At 42.5% G+C, this 23,079-nt stretch overlaps 1 protein-coding gene across 4 annotated transcripts in view; it reads right to left on the bottom strand.

Moving 5' to 3' along the window:
* NF2 (NF2, moesin-ezrin-radixin like (MERLIN) tumor suppressor) overlaps positions 1 to 23,079 on the bottom strand; it is a 77,975-nt gene that overhangs the window by 50,428 nt on the left and 4,468 nt on the right. For all 4 annotated transcript variants that reach the window (XM_066370518.1, XM_066370515.1, XM_066370516.1 and 1 more), the window contains exon 2: positions 1,761 to 1,886. In XM_066370518.1, the coding sequence (XP_066226615.1) occupies positions 1,761 to 1,886 (126 nt within the window). The remainder of the gene's footprint in view (positions 1 to 1,760; positions 1,887 to 23,079) is intronic.

The following is a 23,079-nucleotide window of genomic DNA, read 5'->3' on the forward strand; positions in this document are numbered from 1 at the left end:
CCAAGTAACCCCTTGCTCGAGCCAGCGACCTTGGGTCCAAGCTGGTGAGCTTTGCTCAAACCAGATGAGCCCGTGCTCAAGCTGGCGACCTCAGAGTCTCAAATCTGGGTCCTTCACATCCCAGTCCAACGCTCTATCCACTGCACTAGCGCCTGGTCAGGTCACAGACATAGTTAAAAATTAGAAATGTATGACTCAAAGGGCTTGGGCACTACCCTTTATGGTAGGCAGAATGCTTTTTAATTTTTTGAAGCAGTGGAATATTTCTTTACTCTCTTTTCTTGCTGCCAACCCCCAATATTTAGGTCCATATTGGAATGGAGCTGAGGATGATGAACTAAATCTTTGTGAAATCATCTAAACATTCACAAAGCAAGAGAAGTGAAATGTGTCCATCGTGGCAACCCTTTGTTTCAAGGAACCCCACCAAATACTTGCGCACAGTCAGTAAACCACACATCCTTTAATCTTCTAACAATTTCATCCACCCAATGAAAAACTTGAACCATCTGCTCTCCAGAATGAATTTCATTTCAGGCCATAAACACGCCATGTGACAGGCTCCGAGTCTCCATTAACATGTGTCCTCATTTATTTCCTTGGAGCAGCAGGTATCGTGGCTTCCGATGCCCTCAATCTAATATCCATTTGGCCAACACGCAGGTATATGATTTAAATTTTACTTCGCTGAGAATCACAAAAAGAGATAGAAAGTTTTGCTGTCTTTGATAGATAACTCTCCATGCCCCTGCCCAAATATCAACTGGTGGTGCCCAGGAGATTCAAAATAAACCCAGTCTAGGACAACCCTGGCACAGACACAGAGAGGGCATGCTGATGTTCATGACTATTGGGAATTACCACATGAAATTTATGACCAGCAGGGACGTGAAGACTCAGATTACTGTGTACAGATGTAAATAATTTGAACACTAGACTTTACAGTCAAACTGGTATCGTGCTGTGTAATAGGTAATAAAGATCAGATGGGCAATTACAGGGATTTCCACTTGGGGTAAGAATTAGACATTGACTCATTCTGAGATTCAGGTGTCTTTTAGGAGTTACTAACAAAAGTATATGGCCCTGTTCTCAACCACCTTCAGGGCTAGGTAGGCAGGTAAGTAGGTAAGTGTCTTTGTGTGCCCATATGAGCCCATGCTGAGGGCAGTTTCCTCAGGCAGCATTCACTTCTAAGCCACATTAGAACTCTGGGAGCCTACACTGTCCAGGTCTCAGAGGCACCCGAAAATCATCAGGACTAAATGAACAGTCTTCCTTCACCTCAGGGACCAGGGCAATCTTTGTTCCTTAGATCATGTTAATGATTAAATTGAGTTGGGCCATGGCATTTCTCAAAAGATTTTTAAATTTTCATTAAGCACATGAGCCCCAAGAAAATCTTTCAAAAACATATATTATAAACATATATATGTAATTTTTACTCATAAAGCTTGACTAGTGGCTCAATAAATTGAAGAGCATAAAGCCGGAAGCAACCAGCCAGTGACAATGAGTGAAGAAGCCAGGTATTGTGACAGTTTGATCTAGGCTGGTTCTGCTTGCCCAGGAGGGCCTGTGAGGAGTGGAAAGCCTGTGGCATCTTGAGGACCTGTTTTCTGCGTGACTTTCTTCAGGACTTGCCCCTAGTCCTCCCTGTATCTGTCATGCCCCATGATGAGCAAATGAGCTGGGCACGTGCTCAGTGGAGAACCAGAGCGCACACCAGTTCCACTGGTGGCATCTGGTTCCAGCCCAACCTTCTTGTCCATTTTGAGCCAGGCCACGGTGTCCTTGATTGTGTACTGCAGTCCAAAGAACCAGGTTTCCCGAAGCCCCAGGGTCCGGCACACCAAATCAAACAGGTCCTTCCCTTTCCACTTCATCTGCAATGGAACAAACCAAGAGGGAAGAACACGGTGAGCAAATATCATAATCTGCTCACACAAGAACCTTTTCTCCGCCCTTTCTACTCTCAGATTCCAAAATGTGGAGACACGAAGATGGCTGGTGAGCACAGAATTCCCAAGTAATTTTAAAGCCTCCCACGCAAAACCACGAGTGGGAAAATGCCAATTAGAGTTTAATGGCTTAATTACTGCAAAGCATACACAGTCCCTCCCTGGGACAGTTCCTTAAAGATCTTAATATCTCCGAAGCTAATTTTGGAAAGCTGGTAAGTAAGCATCCTCATTTAGGAGAGTCTAGCCTCTTGAGTTTACGCAGGGAGGTGGCTAGCTTCTGGGAACATTAATTTCCTTGAGATTTTGTCACTGATTTTTTAAAAAAAATCATTACCTGCCCTTTGATAAAAGTGTGTTGTTGTTTTTTAATTTAAAAGCTGGTTTTACAAAAAAAAAAAAATTTTTTTTAAGCAACATAGGAAAGGAAGTTGTAACCAAAGTCATAAATCATGGAGGGAAAAAAAACACATTAGAGACTAGTCAGTCCAATCACAGGTCTCTTTTGTCACGATGTATAACTGAGGCCAAAGGGGAGGCAGCTTGTCCACAGTTACATGGAGCAATTTCAAACTCTCAGTATCTGAACCAAGGAATGAATAGACACCAATATACTCTAGTGTACTTATCCAATAACCTCACTTTCAAAAGAGCCTTAAGCAATAATGGCTGCTAAACCCTTTCCTCAGTTGTTCAATCTTATGGCTGGAAAAACAAGTTCAACATCTCAATAGGAGAAGAAAATGCCCCGCAGTTTAGTAAATGTTGCCACCTTGTGGCTATCAAGTTAAATCACCCAAGATGTTCCCATAGTACCCCTTAGCTGCTATCACCACCTACCCCAAAGGCCCCCAAGTATGAACATACAGTTATGAACATATAAGACACATCACAGTGTCAGTGGTCATAGTGAGAATAATCTTGGGATTCAAATACATCGCCAGACACCAGAAGAACAAGACCACATGACTGCAGAAGCAGCGGTCCTTCTGCCCTCATTAGAAATCTTCACCCAAGGCCCTGGCTGGGTAGTTCAATTGGTTACAGTGTCATCCTGATATGCCAAAGTTATGGGTTCTATCTCCGGTCAGGGCACATACAAGAATACTTAAATAAGCAGAACAACAAATTGACGTTTCTTTCTCTCTCTCAACTTTCCCCCCTCTCTCTAAAAATCAGTCAATAAAAAGAAAAGAAAGAAAAAGTCTCCACCCAGTTCTTGGCACACTGAAGATGAATAATAAAAAGAAAAGGAATGGGGAGAAAATTAGGGTTTAGAGACTTGGTATATAAAAGGAAAAAAAAGGGCTCAAATATCTGATTGGCTTTTGCTAAAACCTGAGTCTACAGAAGATTTTTCGAGGTCTTTTTTTTTTTTTGGTAGAAATTAAATTTAATGGGGTGACATTGGTCCACACGAGGTCTTCTATATTTAATATATGTGAATGAACACTGCGTTCTCTATGAGGTACTCACAGGAGAGCCCATCCTTCTCCCATGCTTGCAAAGTCACAGAGCAAGGCAAGCATCCTAGATGGAAGGACACCAAAACCGCAGCAGACAAGTGGTTGAGATATGTTTTGGCTTCTGTTCTTTATCAGGGCTGTGTCTCCTATCTGTCCTTCTAGCTCTGCCCCTGTCCCCTCCCTGTGACTTTAGTGAGGCCCCTGGAACACTAGAGAGGTTGAGGTCTTTAGAAATTATTTTGTATAGAATAAAATAAAATGACAAGTTTTATTTTTTAGAAAAGACGATCTCCTTCCTCTTTTGTAGGGCTTAATAATGCTTGTTGGCACACCCATTTCCTGGTCTGACAATAGGACAAAGGGTTTTTAATTCACGGCAGGTTTTAATTCCTACAGGCAGACTGCACTAAAGAAATGTTATTTTGGAAAACTGGAAGCTTCGGGATGCTGATTACTCTCTTGTCTCTATTTTAAGCCAGTATATAGTATATATAAATTATAAATGACTACCTTGCTAAAAGATAATGTAACACTAAAGAACACCCAATAACGTGGAGAAGTTAAACAACCAAGGGCCAAGAAGATCAAGGTAATGATTTCACATCCTCCATAACTCATGGTCATGGCCAGAGCGGGCTTGGCACAAAGGGGCTGTCTACAAATGGGATGTGCGGGGCATTGAAAGGAAAGCTGCAAAGCGAATGATGAGTGAATTTCCTGATTTGGGAGTTTAAACTCTCAAACATAATATCGTATTAATGCAATTTTCTTATGTTCCTTTCTACTTCTTAGTTTTTGAAATGCAAAACTATGTCTGTTGAATGCAGAAACAATGTCTTTGTTCTGATGAAGCTGGCAATAAAGTGAGGAGAGGGGAAAAAATATTCTCACACTACTTCAAAATGCCCTACTTAGATTTTTAACTTTGACTCTAAGCATCGTAGAGCGTCAGAGCTAAAAATAAATCTACCTACTGTCGACCCGTCTCCTCTCTGTATAAGGAAACTGAGTCACAGATTCTTTGGCAGCCTGCTAAAGCAGACACTGACCTTTTCATGGTTGTCACGTAGACCAGTGGTCCCCAACCTTTTTTGTGCCACGGACCGGTTTAATGTCAGAAAATATTTTCACGGACCAGCCTTTAGGGTGGGACAGATAAACGCACAAAATAAAATTATGCAACCGGCGTAAAAACTGTGGTATTTTTATCTTTTTTTTTTCTTTTGTATTTTTCTGAAGCTGGAAACGGGGAGGCAGTCAGACAGACTCCCGCATGCGCCCAACCAGGATCCACCCGGCACGCCCACCAGGGGGCGATGCTCTGCCCATCCGGGGCGTTGCTCTGTTGCAACCAGAGCCAGTCTAGTGCCTGAGGCAGAGGCCACGGAGCCATACCCAGCGCCCGGGCCATCTTTGCTCCAATGGAGCCTTGGCTGCAAGAGGGGAAGAGAGAAACAGAGAGGAAGGAGAGGGGGAGGGGTGGAGAAGCAGATGGGCGCTTCTCCTGTGTGCCCTGGCCGGGAATCGAACCCAGGACTTCTGCACACCAGGCCAACGCTCTACCACTGAGCCAACCGGCCAGGGCCTAAACTGTGGTATTTTTAAATATAATTGTCGAACTTACGAGACAAGTGTCAAGAGTGAGTCTTAGATGGATGTAACAGAGACAATCTGGTCATTTTTAAAAAATAAAACATCGTTCAGACAAATATAAATAAAACGGAAATAATGTAAGTTATTTATTCTTTCTCTGTGGACCGGTACCAAATGGCCCACAGACTGGTACCGGTCTGTGGCCCAGGGTTTGGGGACCACTGGCGTAGACAACCCCCCATTCCTCAGTAGCCTTTTTTCCTGCTCTGTGCGGTTCCCTTCCACCAAAACTCCCCGGCCACCTTTTCCAGTAAGTAATCGGTACCTTAACATTCTTCTCCCACTCTAAAACAAAACCCATTTTCAGAAGAGCCCAATATTGCTCCTTTATAGCTCAATGTGAATCAGTGCCTCTGCTACCTCTCCTTCATTCTTTCAACAAGCCTTAGGGAGCACATCTGGTATGCCAAGCAATGAGGATGCAAAATGGTGGAGGCATGGTCCATGCAGGAGTTTCAAAGACCCAGGTCAGAAAAAGAACAAGTGAAAGATGAAAAAGGAATAATAATAATAATACCCAGAGGGAACTGCATGTCATCTGGTAGAGTTGAAACAGACAGCCTGAACTCAGGAGGGGGCGTGGTGGGAATGGGGCATCCTGTGGGGTCAGATGGCTTGCAGTACAGTCTTTGAAGACGTCTGGGCAGAGGAGTGATGGGATCAGACCAGATTCTGGAATGTGGTCTTGCAAAAGAGTGGATTGGAGAATGAGTTGGAGGAAAGGAGGCTAGAATTAAGAAGGGCAGTGAATAAAATTAATAAAAATATTTATTTTAAATCACTTGAATCCATGTTAACCCAATAAATTAAAATTAGTAAAATTTTTTAAAAAATAAGGAAGGGCAGTGAGGAGGCCAACTTTTGTCTTAACAAAGCTAGGGGGAAGGAGAGAAGACAGCCTAAGTGAGGCACAGAAAGAGGGCAGTCACAGAACTTGTGCCTGAGTGCCAGGGGGACCAAAGGAGAACCAAGAGCTGGAGCACCAGGTGGTCCCTTCTCAAGAAGAAAGAGAACACAGGAGAAGCAGCAAGTTTCAGGGAGAACAGATGAGCAATTAAATTTTAGTCAAGATAAATTAAGGTGCCAGAGGAAACCAGGTAAAAACGTCCTAAATACACCTGATTTAAAATCTTTGCTCTGTTAATAAAATAAAATGTTCTGTCTTTAAGTAATTAAAACGTTTTCATTTAGGTTAAATCTAACCACCAACATGTTGTTTACCTACCTGAGAATGTACTTTTCAGCATGTCCTCCCCAAAATGTATAAGGCTTGCTTAGTCTTCCGAATCTGGGTTTCTACTGTGTGTGTGTGTGTGTGTGTGTGTGTGTGTGTGTGTGTGTGTGTGTCAGACAGAGAGAGAGAAACAATGAGAGAGACGGAGAAAGAGAGACAGAAAGGGACAGACAGGAAGGGAGAGAAATAAGAAGCAACAATTTTTAATTGTGGCACCTTAGTTGTTCATTGATTGCTTTCTCTTATGTGCCTTGACTGAGGGACTACAGCAGAGCAAGTGACCCCTTGCTCAAGCCAGCAAACTTGAGCTTCAAACCAGAGACCTTTGGGCTCAAGCCAGCAACCTTTGGGCTCAAGCCAGTGACCATGGGGTCATCTCTATGATCCCATGCTCAAGCCAGCAACCCCGTGCTCAAGCTGGTGACCTTGGCTTTTTGAACCTGGGTCCTCAGCATCCCAGTCTGATGCTCTATCCACTGGTTAAACTGGGTTTCTACTTCTTTACAAACAAGAACCATTGGTCACAGTTGCTCCAAGTGGTTCTCAGGACACCCTATAAAGGGAGGTCTTGGGTTGTGAATGGGCCTTCCTGGGTAACAGCCAACTCACCAGAATGTGACTGTGCTTGTGTTTATAGTGATGCACTGTGCTGATGCTGTGGAGTGATCTGAACATCTGAATGTCTCCCTAGTATGAAGGCACCTCAGAACAGAGCAAGATCTGTCACGTCAATTCCCCATAGTGCCCAACCGAGTATACGCATACAAGACATGGCAAACCATGACTCTCTGATGGAAGACTTGACTACTTAAAAAACCCAAGGCCTGCCTGACCTGTGGTGGCGCAGTGGATAAAGCATCAACCTGGAAATGCTGAGGTTGCTGGTTCAAAACCCTGGCTTACCTGGTCAAGGCACATATGGGAGTTGATGCTTCCTGCTCCTCCCCCTTCTCTCTCTCTCTCTCTCTTTCTTTCTCTCTCCCCCCTCTCTAAAATGAATAAATAAATAAAAATTATTAAAAAAAAAATTTTTTTAACCCAAGGCCTGAAAACATAAAGCAAAATAAACTTCTGTCCATCCACTCTTTCAACAAATATTTGATGAACACCCAATGTGTCCAAGCAACAGCTGAAGTCCAGGGGATAAGTGGGGAGCAAAAGAGACAGTCTCTGCTCTCACAGAACCAGTCAGGAATAACTGCCTTCCTCACCTCACACATAAAAATCAACTCCAGGTGCGGTTTTCAGCACTACGACACTTGTGAATGCCACAACAGGGACACAGAGACAACAGGGATGCCCCATAAGGAACCTTCTATCTGGGAGGAGGGATGGGAAATGACATCTAAACTGACTCTTATAGTGGGTAGGAGGAGCCAAGTGAAGACTGCGTGTGAAGGAGAAGCACACAGGGGAAGTATGTTTCAGGCAGGGGGAACGGCATACGCAAAGGTCTAGAGGCAAAAAAAAGCTTAGATGGTCCTTATAGGAAGGAAATATTGTAGTTCAGTTTGACTGAAGAATAGAGACTGGAGAATACTGACTGCTATGCTTCCAAAGGCCCAAAAGGACCACCTAAAAGCAATTTGTTATAAGCTATCTAACTCTGCCTCTATCATGTGAACCACAGAATATAGAAAATTATCCAGGTGACTGTTTTCTCCTTTTTCCCAAGGATGAATTATAACTAGTACCATTCTAGATATACAGGAAAGAAGTTAAATCATTACATAAGGCAGATGCCTCAGGACATTAGGGCTTAATTCTTTCCAGGAACAAGTCTAAAGGGCAAAGATAGGGGATGGTTATCTAACACTGATAGTAATCTCAGCTCTGTCACTCTGCGACCTTGGGCAAGTCATTAAACATTCTTATACTTCCCAATGGGGATAATAAACAGAACCTGTCTTAGCAGATTGATCTCAGGATTAAGTGCATTAATACAATTAAAAAGCCAAAGACAGTGCCCTGCCCATAGTAAATACTCCATAAAAGGTAGTTATTATTCATTCTAACCCTGCTTCCACTCCTTATATTCTCAAGTGGCACTGTTTAAAGCCTCCCAGTGCTATTTCACTCCATGGATGATGGATGACAGATCAGAAAGGGGACCATCAATTCTCATTGAGCTAACCATGCTATCACTCATTTGACAAACATTTATTGAGCAGCAACTACGTTCTAGTCATTGTGCTCAGCACAAGAGATAAATGATGAATTCAGGACAGGACACTGCCCCTATTCACGCCTGACAGGGAAGACAGGTAAATGGATAATGAAATTGCAACCTGGTAAATGCTAACAGGACAAAGTGCTATGGGAACTCAGGCCTGAGGGAGGGGGGGTGGAGATGGGGAGGTGGGAGGGGGGACACTGAGGGACACTGTCTGAAAGCCAAGTGGCACTTGGTCCACTGGTGAAGGGGCTAAGAAAGGGAGGTCACACCAGTTAGAGAGAACAGCATGTCTGCCACTTGGGTCCAAGCTGTTGCAAAGTGAAGGAATGTTCTTTGTACTTTTCTAGTATCTGACAAGCAGCATAATTATCCTATCTGCAGTACTGGATGTTTAATATGGTACTGAATATGCAGCTTCAGCCTAATGATGTCACAGCTCTCCACACAAGATTAGGAACCACATTGTTTAGTCACTGGTTCTGAGCAGCCATGCCTCCCATAACAATACCTGCCAGGTCTCTAAGAAGCCAAGGCCAGTGGGATGAGTATCATGTTTATTTGTTTTTATTAAGATAGTTCCTTTTCTGCCACTTGATCACACAATGAGCCTTTCAGGCTTTGCATGTATACTACCTAAAGACCCTTTCATTTGTCATAGGGTTTGTCATTTTTCCTGAACAGACTGCCAAAGATAGAACAGCTCCTGGTCTTGATTAAATGTTCATTTAAACCCAGAATGTGATCACGTCTTTCCACCTCGCTGATGTGTTCAAACTGTTCCACATACACTACTAGAGCAGCTCCCTGCCTCATCTCAGCCTAGTGAAGAAGAGGGAGGCTAAGAGGTAGATGCTCACTTTGCAGGCAGAAAATGAGAGGTGGAGGGAGATGGTAAGGTGATTTGCAGGGAGAAGAAAGGAAGGAAGACGCACCAATCTGGACTCCAGGGCATGTAAGCTCCCACTCTGCAGATCTCGTCCTCAAGATGCCCTTCAAGCATAGGGGCTAATGGCAGTGAGTCTGGAAGTATGATGCTTCATGCTTTGTGGCTGTGCTCTCTATTACTTTAACGGTCTGCAGTGCTATTTCATAGATATATACTTGTGCCTGTATCAAAGATAGATGTGTATGAACTTTATAAACAGGACTAAGTGCTGTCAGCTTGTTATTTTTTCGAGGGGCTAAATTTATGAGCTTTATCCAGAGTGAAGTGCTTGTAATTTATCAACCTAGAATGTTTTAAGTAAATAGCACTAAGCACTTACACTCGCAGTAGGAACGTAGCTGGAATGCAGCACTTTCCTGTTGTAGGAAGCAACCACCACCAATAACCTGCAGGGCTGATTGGGGTCTATTAACCAGGGCAGCATTATGAATAACATCCAAGACAGTCATCTTACAATTGGCCAGGTTTAGACTCACAACCCTTAAAACCAACCTTTGTTTTTTGCTTTTGCAGCCTTGCACACTGCATTTCTCCTACTGCTTTCTTTGGACCATGCAGCCATTAAATCCCTTTTACTTGCTGATACAACTGTGTAGGGCAGGGGTCCCCAAACTTTTTACACAGGGGGCCAGTTCACTGTCCCTCAGACCATTGGAGGGCCAGACTATAAAAAAAACTATGAACAGGCCCTGGCCGGTTGGCTCAGCGGTAGAGCGTCGGCCTGGAGTGCGGGGGACCCGGGTTCGATTCCCAGCCAGGGCACATAGGAGAAGCGCCCATTTGCTTCTCCACCCCCACCCCCTCCTTCCTCTCTGTCTCTCTCTTCCCCTCCCGCAGCCAAGGCTCCATTGGAGCAAAGATGGCCCGGGCGCTGGGGATGGCTCCTTGGCCTCTGCCCCAGGCGCTGGAGTGGCTCTGGTCGCGGCAGAGCAACCCCCGGAGGGGCAGAGCATCGCCCCTGGTGGGCAGAGCATCACCCCTGGTAGGCGTGCCAGGTGGATCCCGGTCGGTCGGGTGCATGCGGGAGTCTGTCTGACTTTCTCTCCCCGTTTCCAGCTCCAGAAAAATACAAAAAAAAACCCCAAAAAACACTATGAACAAATCCCTATGCACACTGCACATATCTTATTTTAAAGTAAAAAAACAAAACGGGAACAAATACAATATTTAAAATAAAGAACAAGTAAATTTAAATCAACAAACTGACCAGTATTTCAATGGGGACTATGCTCCTCTCACTGACCACCAATGAAAGAGGTGCCCCTTCCGGAAGTGCGGTGGGGGCCGGATAAATGGCCTCAGGGGGCCGCATGCGGCCCGAGGGCCTTAGTTTGGGGACCCCTGGTGTAGGGTGAGTAGGAAACCAGCCACCTAATGGAAAAAGGTCACGGGTAGGAAAGGACAAGTTTCTGGAAGAAAAAGAACTGAATTTGGCTGCCATATGTGAAATGTCTAAGAATTGGGACCCACAGAGAAACTTCAGCTTCACAGAGAAGACTCAAATCTGGAAAAAGTAACCAGAGAATCAACAGTCTGTTTCACAGAGTTCTGGAGGACAAGATTATCAAGACACACAGGAATGCTATTTGACTGGCTGTCTACTCCACAGAAGGTAAAAGAGAACTGGCAAACCCAGCACTCACTTATCAGTTTCTCTTAATTAGATCACAAGCTGCCCTAGCATTTGCCATAAAATACTGTCAAAAGCTTAGCTCCCTTATGGCTAGAGCAGAAGAAACTGCATCTCCCCAGCCTCAGGACAATGCAACATGTGTTCACCATCATTTCAGAAATGAAAAACCATTTATCCCTAACTGACTTGTGCAGCCATGACTGGCCTACAGGAACTGATTTACTATAGAAGGCTTGAGAATTTAAGATGCTAATGTACCAGATCCAAACCTAAACTTAACTTTCATTTGTCCGTTTTGGAAAAAATAGATACCAAATCACGATTTACATGATAAATGCAATTAAAAGCATTATAAAAATGATTTTGCTGTACAGTAAGTGAATAATGAGTTCCAATAATATAGTATTTCATCAAAAAGGATAAAAAAGTGTAGTTGTGCGGGTGTAAAACCAGCACTCCCCAACTCAGTGTGGTATCACCACACCGCAGAAACAGGAGCTTGTGTCTTATAAGCTTAAACTACAAAACTATCGTGCTGTTTCCTATCCCAATGAAAGGACACACTACTCCTACTCGGCCATTATTTCTCAACATCAGGGAAAAGGAGATCCTCCAAATAGAAAGAGGATTTTAGTGGGGGAAAAAAATTCATTTATCTGGTCTGCCAATCACAACCCCAATGTCACTCATCTAAATCTGGGCAAAATCTCACAAATCTAAAGCCTCCTCTTTGCAAAAAAAAAAAAAAATATCATCTCCAGTGTCTTATCCTGTCAATTTCTGTCATAATCAACCATAGCAAGTAATTTTCCTTTCCCAGTCCTCCAATCATCTCTGTGAGTATGCAAAATCTATTTAAATTATTGGTTTCAAGGCCTTCCCCCTTGAAATTACCTCCTACCTGCTTCAACCAATTGTCCTGCCTTTTACAATCCAGTCTATACCTTCCCAAGTCAGCAAAACTATGTGCTGTGATTCATCCATAACCAGACCTTACTAAGATCCATTCCTTTACCTTACCACTGTCCTCCTCTCCACAAATGACACCAGGTACACGAGTCAGGGTGTATGGAAAAATGAGGTATCTGCCTTCAATGTTTCTGTCTTTCCTCCAATTCTGCATATCACACGCTCCTTGAAGGCAAGGACTACTTTAAGTCACCCAGAACCCAAGCAAATGCTGCATAATCTGTGGCCACTCCATAAACGCTCGTGTTTGGCTGATGATGTTGATGATAATGATGATGATCACTAGATGAGCCTCCTGAGTAGAACAGTCTTCTAAGTAATAATTGCTACGAAGCAAGAATTTATGATACTCCTTATTAAAAGTCTAATTGCGCACTTGGGCCTTAAGATATACATTTTCCTCCTTTGGTGACACATACTGATTTCCTCTAAGACTCCTTTGGCAAGGAAATCTAAATCTCAAAGAACCAATGAGAAAAATGTCCACAGAACAAAGACTAGTAAGAAACAAATCACAGCACTTTGGGAAGTCACAAAATGGAGGTTTAAATTCAAATAAGTCTTTCAAAACAAAATGAATTATAGTTTTTTAGGGGGAAAAAAGTCCTTCTGTTTGCAGCTTCTGGCATGTTTCCTGCTGAAGTGAAGAGGGGTTATGGTGGCAGCAGCAAACCCGAAGAAGAGATCTACATTCTAAACTCCTCCCCTCTACCTCACACAAGCCCATAACCTTGGGTGAGCAACCCAGCTCAACCGGGCTTCTGTTTCTTCATGTGTCAATCATTTATGCCTGTGCAATGCCCAGATTTTATGAAGGTATGAAAAAAGAATATGAGATGCTTCAAAGTCGGCTGACAGATGATAAAGCAAAAAGAAACAATACGATTATGGTGCTATAAAAGCAACACAATCCCCAAAAGCAAAGAAGACAATTTCTATCCTCGGAATTTAGCTCACAACATGAGAACAATAACAGCCTTGTCAAACAGCTATCAAACACCCAAACCCGCTGTACTGGGAAAGTCATTTAAACTCTTTGGGTCTCGGCTTACACAATCATTAGGTGGTCTTTCAGGATTAACACTATCTGAGCCTATCAGTTTGAGATTGTTTTGTATAAACTATGTATTACGGGTTAGCTCAGTTGGTTGGAGCATTATCCCAATTCACCAAAGTTGCGGATTCGATCTTCATCCAGGGAACATACAAGAATCAATCAATGGCCTGACCTATGGTGGCACAGTGGATAAAGCATCAACCCGGAATGCTGAGGTCACTGATTCGAATCCCTGGGCTTGCCCAGTCTAGACACATATGGGAGTTGATGCTTCCTGCTCCTCCCCCCTTCTCTTTTCTCTCCTTCCTCTCTAAAATGAATAAATAAAATCTTAAAAATAAAAAAAAGAAACAACAAATCAACGTTTCTCTCTCCCTTCCTCTCTCTCTAAAATCAATAAAAAATAAAAAAAATGCAGCACTTTTTCTATTGCTATAATAGTTTTCTTTTAATTCTTTAACATCCCATTCTATATCTTGAAATCATTTTCAGGGATGTAAATGACACAACATTTAATTTATGTGTGCATTCTACATTTTTCCCTCTTACCCAGGTTCTTTTATAGCTTTCATGTTCCCTTCTCCAAATAATCAAGAGTTGACTTATAATAATGAACTCTCTCATGTAACAAAAAATGATAATTATAATGCTGCTAAAAAATAGAAGTTTTTTAGCACCAAGCATGCTATTGATATTCAGCAATTATCTATGATTGCATTGCTTGAAATACTGAGAAGAAAAATTCTGCAGAGCTACCAATAGGAAATAGTAAATTCAGTGCAGAGAAACACAAAGCTAAATTTCAAATACCTAATCATAAGATAAAATTAGCAGACTATGAAATACAACCCATGATTAAGTATTATCTAACTAATTAACTCCTCCTGCCCTTCGCAAAAATTTTAGTTTATATTTAAAAGTGCATTCCATCAAAAAAGTTCCCAGTACAACAGAGCTGGAGCATAACTCATTAATGCAAATCAGCTCATGCAGAACTCAGACCTTAGCCCAGAAAGAAATGTTAAGTATTGTTTGTTTCTAGCTTGACCCTTTTTTGAATTTTGAATTTTTATTGATCTGAGAGAGAGAGAGAGAGAGAGAGAGAGAGAGAAACATTGATTTGTTGTTCTACCCATCTATTTGGTTGATTTTTGTATGTGTCCTGACTGGGGATTGAACCTACAACCCCGGCATAGTGGGATAATGCTCTAACCAACTGAGCTAACTGGCCAGGGCTGTAGCTTGACCTTTCGATTAAGTCTCATGGTCCTTAATGATAATGACACTGACTTTAACAGCATTAGAAGGTATACATAGGTATGCATGGGTAAGACTGGTAAATTTCTACAGATGGATGAGAACTACTGTAGGCTGAAGACTCTTTAAACATATTCATGAGATTGATTTAATCTCGTCAATATGAGTAGGATACTAGATAAATATACTGTCAGTGAATTTAAAACCACAGATCAGTTCCGATAAATTTAGTAATTACTCTGGGCTTCAGTTCTAAGCTTTATCTGAAAGTCAAATTATCAAAATTACTAAAATTAGGAGACTAAAACTGGCAAGATGAACGGGAAAGCAATAATAACATAACTCACTAATAGAAAGGTTTTGTGAATTTTCCAAAGGTAGGACCAAATTTGGCAAAGAAGCAAAAAGGAGTTGGAAGAGGAAAAGGCCCAATGCCTTTAGAAATGATGTGCTCCGACTCCACCTAGTGGTGCCGGAGTGACTCCCACCTAAACTGGGGATGAGCACCTTGAGTGACTGAAGATTTGATTAAAGATTTTCCCCTGAAGTCAGCACTAGTTTGGGAATACATTTTCAAGTAAAAATGTACAAAAATATGTGGATTTAGAATATAAATTAGACAAAGCACAGATGGGAGGATGGAACACATCATCCCGCAACAAACCAGGGAAGCCGTGTCAGCAGCTGGCTAAAAAGATTAGCAGCTCTGAGGAAATTCAATTCCTGGGTTTTTAAGATCGCAAATGCTTTAACTTCTGAAATTAAAATTAAACAAGCAATGTTTTTAGACAAGAAAGCAAAACTAGCATGAATAACTGGAGAAGTCATCAAAAACAAAGAAAAGAGAAAAATTTCAAAATGACACATTAGGGACAAAAGAATGGAGAATAATTAACTATGGCAGAAATCAGAAAAGAATCTTACTATCACAGTGGACACCAAGCTAAATAGAGACCAATGATATATCACATTATAAAAAATATCTCTGACCAGGAATAAGGCGTAAGGTAAAGCTCATGATATTCAGACTAATTATAGTCTAGGGTCTACAATTACAAAGGCATGGATAACCTGAAGAAGGTTCAAAGAAAATGAAGAGGAAAAAAATGAAGGAGATGATTGAAGGAAAAAATTCAGTGCCTCTGGCTCCCAACTTATAACATAAGAAGCTAATATTTTCCAAATGCTTATTATTATAGTCAGGCCCTCGGCTAAATGCCTATAAAGGTCTACCTCACTCACTCCTTAAAACAATCCTATAATAAAAATACTATTATCTCCTAATTTTTTAAAAGATTTTATTTATCGATTTTACAGAGGGCGTTGCAGGAGCGAGAAGTATGAACTCATAGTTGCTTCACTTCAAATGCTCATTGGTTGCTTGTTGTATGTGCCTTGACCAGGCAAGACCAGGGTTTCAAACCAGCGACCTCAGTGTTCCAGGCTGATGCTCTATCTACTGTGCCAGCACAGGTCAGGCTATTATCTCCTAATTTTACAGATGCGGCAACTGAGGTTTAGATAGCTAAGTCCAAGATCACTAGGGGAATGACAGGGCTTTATCTGGGCCAGTTTACCCCTTCTATGAGACTGCCAGCTCTTATTACCTACGCAATATTCTCCTGTTCTTTAGAAGATTTCTCTGACACCTACATGCTCAAACCCTGTGATGACTTCCTACCTAAGAAGGAACTATGAAAGAGGGGGTTGTGCAATGAGCTTCTTCTGCCCAGATCGCCTAAAATAGTATGTTAATTCTGAGGGCTTTTGAAATCAAGTTCTTTTCCCTCATATTTCAGATGAAGAACTGAGGCCTGGATAAAAGAGATGTGCCCAGGGTCACACAGAGGAGCTTTGCTAGGGAATCAAACACCAGTTCAGGGCTCTCAATGGTTTTACACAAATTAACACATTGACTGTGTACTGGGACCAGACATAGGACAGTGTGCCACCTCCTGAACCCAACTCCTGCCTGGCTGGCCTCGGAGCCTGAGTGCTGGCTCTGGATCTTGGTACCTCCTGAATCTTGGGCTTAGGCAGGTGTCGTGTTCCTTCTTGGTCACAGAAGGCCCTAATCCCTGGCCTTGTCCTCCTAGTGCCCAGGCCTCTGGTATTCTCTAAACTCTTACATCTGCCTAGTTTCTTATATCTGCCTAGGCCCAGCCCCAACTAGTTTGGGTTTTAGTGTGATATACCCGGTCCAAAGCGACTATCTTCTAATGGGACTCCTTGTTTCCAACCTTTACCACCTGCCACTCCCAAACATTTCAAATCATTCAGCATACCAACCTTTAATCACTCTTCTAGGAAAAACCTCAAAGCTCCTATTGCAACTAACAAATACACGCTCCTTAATCTCACCTGAACCTACCACTTCAAACACATCTCTCCTTTCTCCCTCTTCAAACCACTGGATTCCTATCTACTGCGTTTGTTTGAGCCACTTTCACTGACCCACTGACAGGAACATTCTTCCCCTGCATCTGTGGACCCGAACCTGCCTTCAAAGCTGGGGGTAAAAAGGGTAAGGGAGTGCTCCCAAATCAGCCTACTGCATGGTGATTCCCCCTTCCCTCTCAACAGTAACACATCCTCATTTGATGCATAGACTCTTGTGTGTTATCTTTCCATGTGTGTCCTGTTTCTCTAACTGGATTATGAGAACTTCGGAAAGCTGGGACCTTCCCTCTCATTATCTTTCTGTTTGTTCCAGTGCCTTACATACTGGCTGCTCCAAAACTGAACAGGGAGCCTGACCAGGTGGTGGCACAGTGGACAGAGCGTCCGACTGGGACGTGGAGGACCCAGGTTCGAAACCCCGAGATCGCCAGTTTGAGCGTGGGCTCATCTGGTTTGAGCAAGGCTCACCAGCTTGAGCCCAAGGCCGCTGGCTTGAGCAAGGGGTCACTCGGTCTGCTGTAGCCCCCCGGTCAAGGCATATATGAGAAAGCAATCACTGAGAAACTAAGGTGCCACAACAAAGAATTGATGCTTCTCATCTCTCTCCCTTCTAGTCTGTCTGTTCTTCTCTGTCTCTGTCTCACACACACACACACACACACACACACAAAGTGATCAGAATGCAAAACTGAGCAGGGAGAGGGAGGTGGACTTTATAGAAGTTAGATAACTAACTTTTCAAGGTACATGAAAAATTCTCAGAATAGAGAGGTTAACCAATTGTTAGGTAGCCACACAAGATATTTTAAGAAAACATCAGGTTGAATAGAGGGAAGAACATTCTAAGCACAAAGCATGTTAAATATGCAACTAGAAAATACTTAACTGTTACAAAATAAGTTTCACCTTAGGTCAAAGGCAAGAAAGTCCAAGTAGATAGTGGCAAAGGATTCACTCTTGAAAAATGTCCATTTGATTCAAAAAGACAAACTACATACCAAGGCAATGTCACAGGGCTTGTCAGTCACATCATTCACCAGCCAAAAATTTAAGCCCACTGGCAAATTCATAAAATGGTTTTGAAATGGTATCTTACACCAAACACAATAAATAAAATACCAAGATAAGTTCTTTGAAAGATCTCTTATTTCTACCTTCCTTTTCCTATTTATCAAATACTTAAGTTCTCTCCAGGTTTCTAAATTCTTCTCTCCTTTTTCTACTTAGAGCATCCTATTTGGGTAGCATAGTTTAGTAGAAAGAAGACTGGCCTGGAAGACAGACGACCTGGCTTTAAATCTCAACCCCATCACTTAGGAGCTGTATAGTGGTCTTGGACACAAAGAAGCGGGAACACTTGAACAGTGCCTGAAAGAATAAGAATGTCTATGCCAGGAGCCAGGCGAGAGGGGCATTCCGGACAAAGGGAACAGCCTTGTGAAAGCACAGCAGCATGAAAAGAGCTTTCGGGAAAGCGCAACCAGGACAACTGGCCCAGAGCAAAGAGGCTATGTGAGGAAGTGCAGCGGAGGCTGGGAAAGGGAGCCAAATGATGAGAGACCCTGCACTTCCTTCCTTTCAGGTATCAGCCCTTATATGGAGCCTACTTGTGCCAGGTGCTATTCTAAGTACTTTACCAATAACTCGATTTAATCCCTGCAACAACCTACACAGGACAAATTATTACAATCCCCATTTTTACAGAGACGTGAGAGACCTAAAGAACTTGTCTGAGGTTGCTCAGATGGTTAGAGGTAGAGCCAAGAACTGAGCTCCTGAGACCATGGTCGTGACCTCTAGGCTGTGCTGCCTCAGCAGCCCCAATGAGAAAACTGGAGCTTATGCTAAGACCTACTCAATTTACTTGAAAGCCTTGTTGAGAGGGTCAAATAAGCAACTGCTAGCCTCACTGGCCATTATTGAGTAAAATAGTGTGCCCATCTATTCTCCCATTACCTACCTGTCCCTGTCCTTTCTCTTTAGAATAGACAAGGGCTCCCTTGAGACTTTAAGTAATCAGCCTATTTACCCCGCCTGAGCCTCCATTTCCCCCTCTAAAATGAAGCCAACAACAGCACCTATATCCTAACTGGGTCTTGATCACTACTAAGTCATGTTCATTGCCTGGCCCATGTGGGTATTCAGTAAATATCTGTTGAATGAATAAGTAAATGAGTCTCCATGGTATCAAATGAGAGTGTGCATTTAAAGCATTTAGCATGATACCTGGCACATAGTAACTTCTACTTCCTAGCCCTTCCCCCACAAAAGGGCAGACATGGGTCCAGCGGATGGCGGCACTGGTCAGTGTACACCCTGCTTCCTTCTTCACTCCCCACCAACGCAGCATGACTGCAGTCATCACTCACCCTTGACTGTCCATGTCCTAGATCTGCAGCACCCGTGCCACCCACAGGCACTGTTTAAGCTCCACGGGAGAGCCCAAAAATAAGGTGGAGACAAATCTTTCTTCTGAAATAAGAAGAAAAGTTTCTCCATGTCCTCTTGTAGACTACTATTACTATATACAAAAAGCAACGAAATAACCACCACAGCCCTCCTGGAGTTTACATTCAAGAAGGAAATCATTTAACATCTTACTGTAAATACCAGTTGCTCTTTCTGTTTTCCCCTTTCGAAAGTTCCTTGTGTTGTGGACGACTTTATGTCCACTTGTATGTTGGAATGATCTGTAATGTTGATATTTAAACCAATCATAATCCCACTTTGATATGTGGAAACATTTGGGATATCAACCAACACAAGAAAGAGACTATATTTTCAATATAAGATGGTATCAGAATCTCTCACAACTCTATTTTGAGAAATTTTTCATATTTGACTCTTCTTTCTGGTAGATTGAATTATTATAGTGAAATTCCAGCCTAGATAAGAAATAACAACCGTTTAGGCTCCTGGCAAATTACATTCAGCACCCACTTTCTCAAAATGACAAATATCAAATCTTTCCAGTGGAAAAATCCTTTAAAGCATCGAGCCAATTGTGCAATGCAGCAAGTAGTGCAAGGAAGAGATTTTCCCCCTTATCTCTGCAGCAAAAGAGTCTGAACTGATTAACATAAGGTAACATGATTAATGTTAACAACCATTGGTTCTGAAATTGTCTCGTTAGAAAGCCACCTACATTTGACCTCAATAAAGCCAAGAATTCCTCAAGTGCCATCTCTCTTCTTTTTTTCAAACACACAGGCCATCTCCTTGCATTAGCACGTTGCTGAGTTAACGTATAACATAATAATAAGGCAGGACAGTAAGACTGATTGCTTCTCCAAAGCAGAGTTTTATCATCATAGATCAAACTACTGTTACTTGCAACAGAATATTCTAACATCATTTACAAACAGGTACTTTCACTGGAAATTCATGGTTCAATGAGATGCAACAGCTTGACAAATCACAACACGGCAGCGAGCATGGTGACCTAAGCCTCCTACTTTAGGCCCATTACAGTCCCTTTTTTTCTGCCCAGTACTATGCATTCCATGAATCCTTATAACAACTTTGTGGGGGTCAGTAAAATTAGTTCCATTTTACTAATGTGGAAACTGAGGTCCAGAGAGCTTAAATATCTTATCTAAGCTTTAACTGGAATTCAATGAAGCTCAGGTCTGTCTTATTTCAAAGCCTACACACTAGATTTTTTTTTTCTATTTTACATGCATTTATTTCATTCTATTCACACTGTATAATTGGTTTACAACCTACAAAAGGTAAAAATAAAAATCTAATCCATTTTCCAAAACCAGGTCAGAGCTAAGGTGGAAAAAAAGAACTGTACAGTAAGTGACAGGAAGAGTTGGGGTTGCCCGGGCCGGATAGCTCAGCTGGCTGGAGTGTCATCCCCGTGCACAAAGGTTGCAGGTTTGATCCCTGGTCAGGGCACACGCACAAGTGTATTGATGTTTCTGTCTGTCTCTCTCTAAAACCAATACATTTTTTTAATTAAAAAAAAAAGAGTTGGGGTATCCTGTACAAGTTATATTGCCTGTTATATGATGTATTTAAAACTGTAAATATTGCCACAGGAGAATCTTGTCTTTTAAAAAATAATTTAAATTTTTAAAATAATTTATTTATTGATTTTAGAGAGAGAGAGAGAGAGAGAGAGACAGGAACATAGATCTGTCCCTGTATATGCCTTAATGGAGGGTTGAACCGGCAACCTCTGTGCTTCCAGAAGGTGTTCTAATCAACTAAGCTATCTGGCCAGGGCAAGAGTCTCTTGTTTTTTGCTGTGGCCACAGAGGTCATGTTGATGAGGTCTTAGATCAATGCATCTTTTCTTTCGAGGAGAGGAATATATGAAAAGAATCATAATAGTTGGCCTTTTCAAGTTCAGCTTCTTTCATTTATAGTTTCTAAGGTTCTTCATCCACATTGTAGCAATGTATTGGGACTTCATTCCCTTTTACTGCAAAATAATTTTGTATTGTATTGACATGCCACATTTAGTTTACAGTTGTCAGCTGATGGACATTTAGGTTGTTTCCATCTTTGACTCTGTGAACCAAAATATGTATTTAAAACAGAGGTCTGATATGGGAATGGTGAGCCCTAAAATGGAGTCGGGAAGGTAGGAAAGAGTCAACATCCGCGCCCAGATGAAGCTTGGTCTTTCACACTTGCCGTAAAAGTCATCCTGAAATTTGCACTCCCTTGTTTCCACGCGAAGGCTTACCTCAGTGTCTCCACCACGCTGACCTGGCTGACGAAAACTAGCCGGCATACCAGGTTAAGTAGCCAATAGACGTTTCTTTTGTTTCAGATTGTGGTTTTTACCTTTATAAATGCCAGCAGTCTTTGTACAAGTTTGTCTGTAGACATATGGAATTGCTGGGTCATGTGGTATATAACTCTATGTTTTTTTGTTTGTTTGTTTTTGTTTGTTTGTTTGTTTGTTGTATTTTTCTGAAGCTGGAAACCGGGAGAGACAGTCAGACAGACTCCCGCATGCGCCTGACCGGGATCCACCCGGCGCACCCACCAGGGGCGACGCTCTGCCCACCAGGGGGCGATGCTCTGCCCCTCCGGGGCATCGCTCTGCCGGGACCAGAGCCACTCTAGCGCCTGGGGCAGAGGCCAAGGAGCCATCCCCAGCGCCCGGGCCATCTTTGCTCCAATGGAGCCTTGGCTGCGGGAGGGGAAGAGAGAGACAGAGAGGAAGGAGGGGGGGGGTGGAGAAGCAAATGGGCGCTTCTCCTATGTGCCCTGGCCGGGAATCAAACCCGGGTCCCCTGCACGCCAGGCCGACGCTCTACCGCTGAGCCAACCGGCCAGGGCCTATAACTCTATGTTTAACTGTTTGAGGAACAGCCAGACTTTTCCGAAGTGGCTTAACCATTTTACATTATCACCAGCAGTGCATGAGGATTCCAATTTCTCCACATCTTGCCAACACTTGTCATTATATGCCTTTTTAAAAAAATGTTCATTGATTTTAGAGAAAAGGAGGGAGTGAAGAGAGACAGGAACATCGATTTGTTCCTATATGTGCCCTGGCCCGGGGATTAAACTGGCAACCTCTGTACTTCAGGACGAGCTATCCAGTCAGGGCTATATGCCTTTTTATTTCTAGTAATACTAGTGCAGAGGTCGGGAACCTTTTTGGCTGAAAGAGCCATGAACGCCACATATTTTAAAATGTAATTCCATGAGAGCCATACAATGACCCATGTACGTTATTCATTATCCAATAAAAATTTGGTGTTGTCCCGAAGGACAGCTATGATTGGCTCCAGCCACCCGCAACCATGAACATGAGTGGTAGGAAATGAATGAATTGTAATACATGAGAATGTTTTATATTTTTAATGTTATTTTTTTTATTAAAGATTTATCTGCGAGCCAGATGCAGCCATCAAAAGAGCCACATCTGGATCGCGAGCCATAGGTTCCTGACCCCTGTCCTAGTGGTTGGCTCTCATAGTGAAGTGGTATATCGTTGTTGTTTTTTAAAAGATTTTATTGATTTTAGAGAGTGCAGAGAGAGAGAAGGGAGCAGGAACAGGAAGCATCAACTCATAGTAGTTTCCGTATGTGCCCCGACTGGGCAAGCCCAGGGTTTCAAACCCCAGTACTCAGTGACACTTCATCCACTGTCACCACAGGTCAGGCTATAATTATATAATTATCTTTATTGGTGCTCTTTGTTTTTGTTATATGTGGATTTAAATTACTATCTGAAGTCACTTGCTTTTAGCCTGAAGAAGATCCTTCATATTTCTTATGAGTCTTAGCAACTAATTCTCTCAGTTTTTGTTTATGTGGGAAAGTTGTTAGTTCACTTTTTTTTAGCGAGAGAGACAG

Source organism: Saccopteryx leptura, chromosome 2, assembly GCF_036850995.1.
Source record: "Saccopteryx leptura isolate mSacLep1 chromosome 2, mSacLep1_pri_phased_curated, whole genome shotgun sequence".
In the NCBI taxonomy this organism is placed as follows: Eukaryota; Metazoa; Chordata; class Mammalia; order Chiroptera; family Emballonuridae; genus Saccopteryx; species Saccopteryx leptura.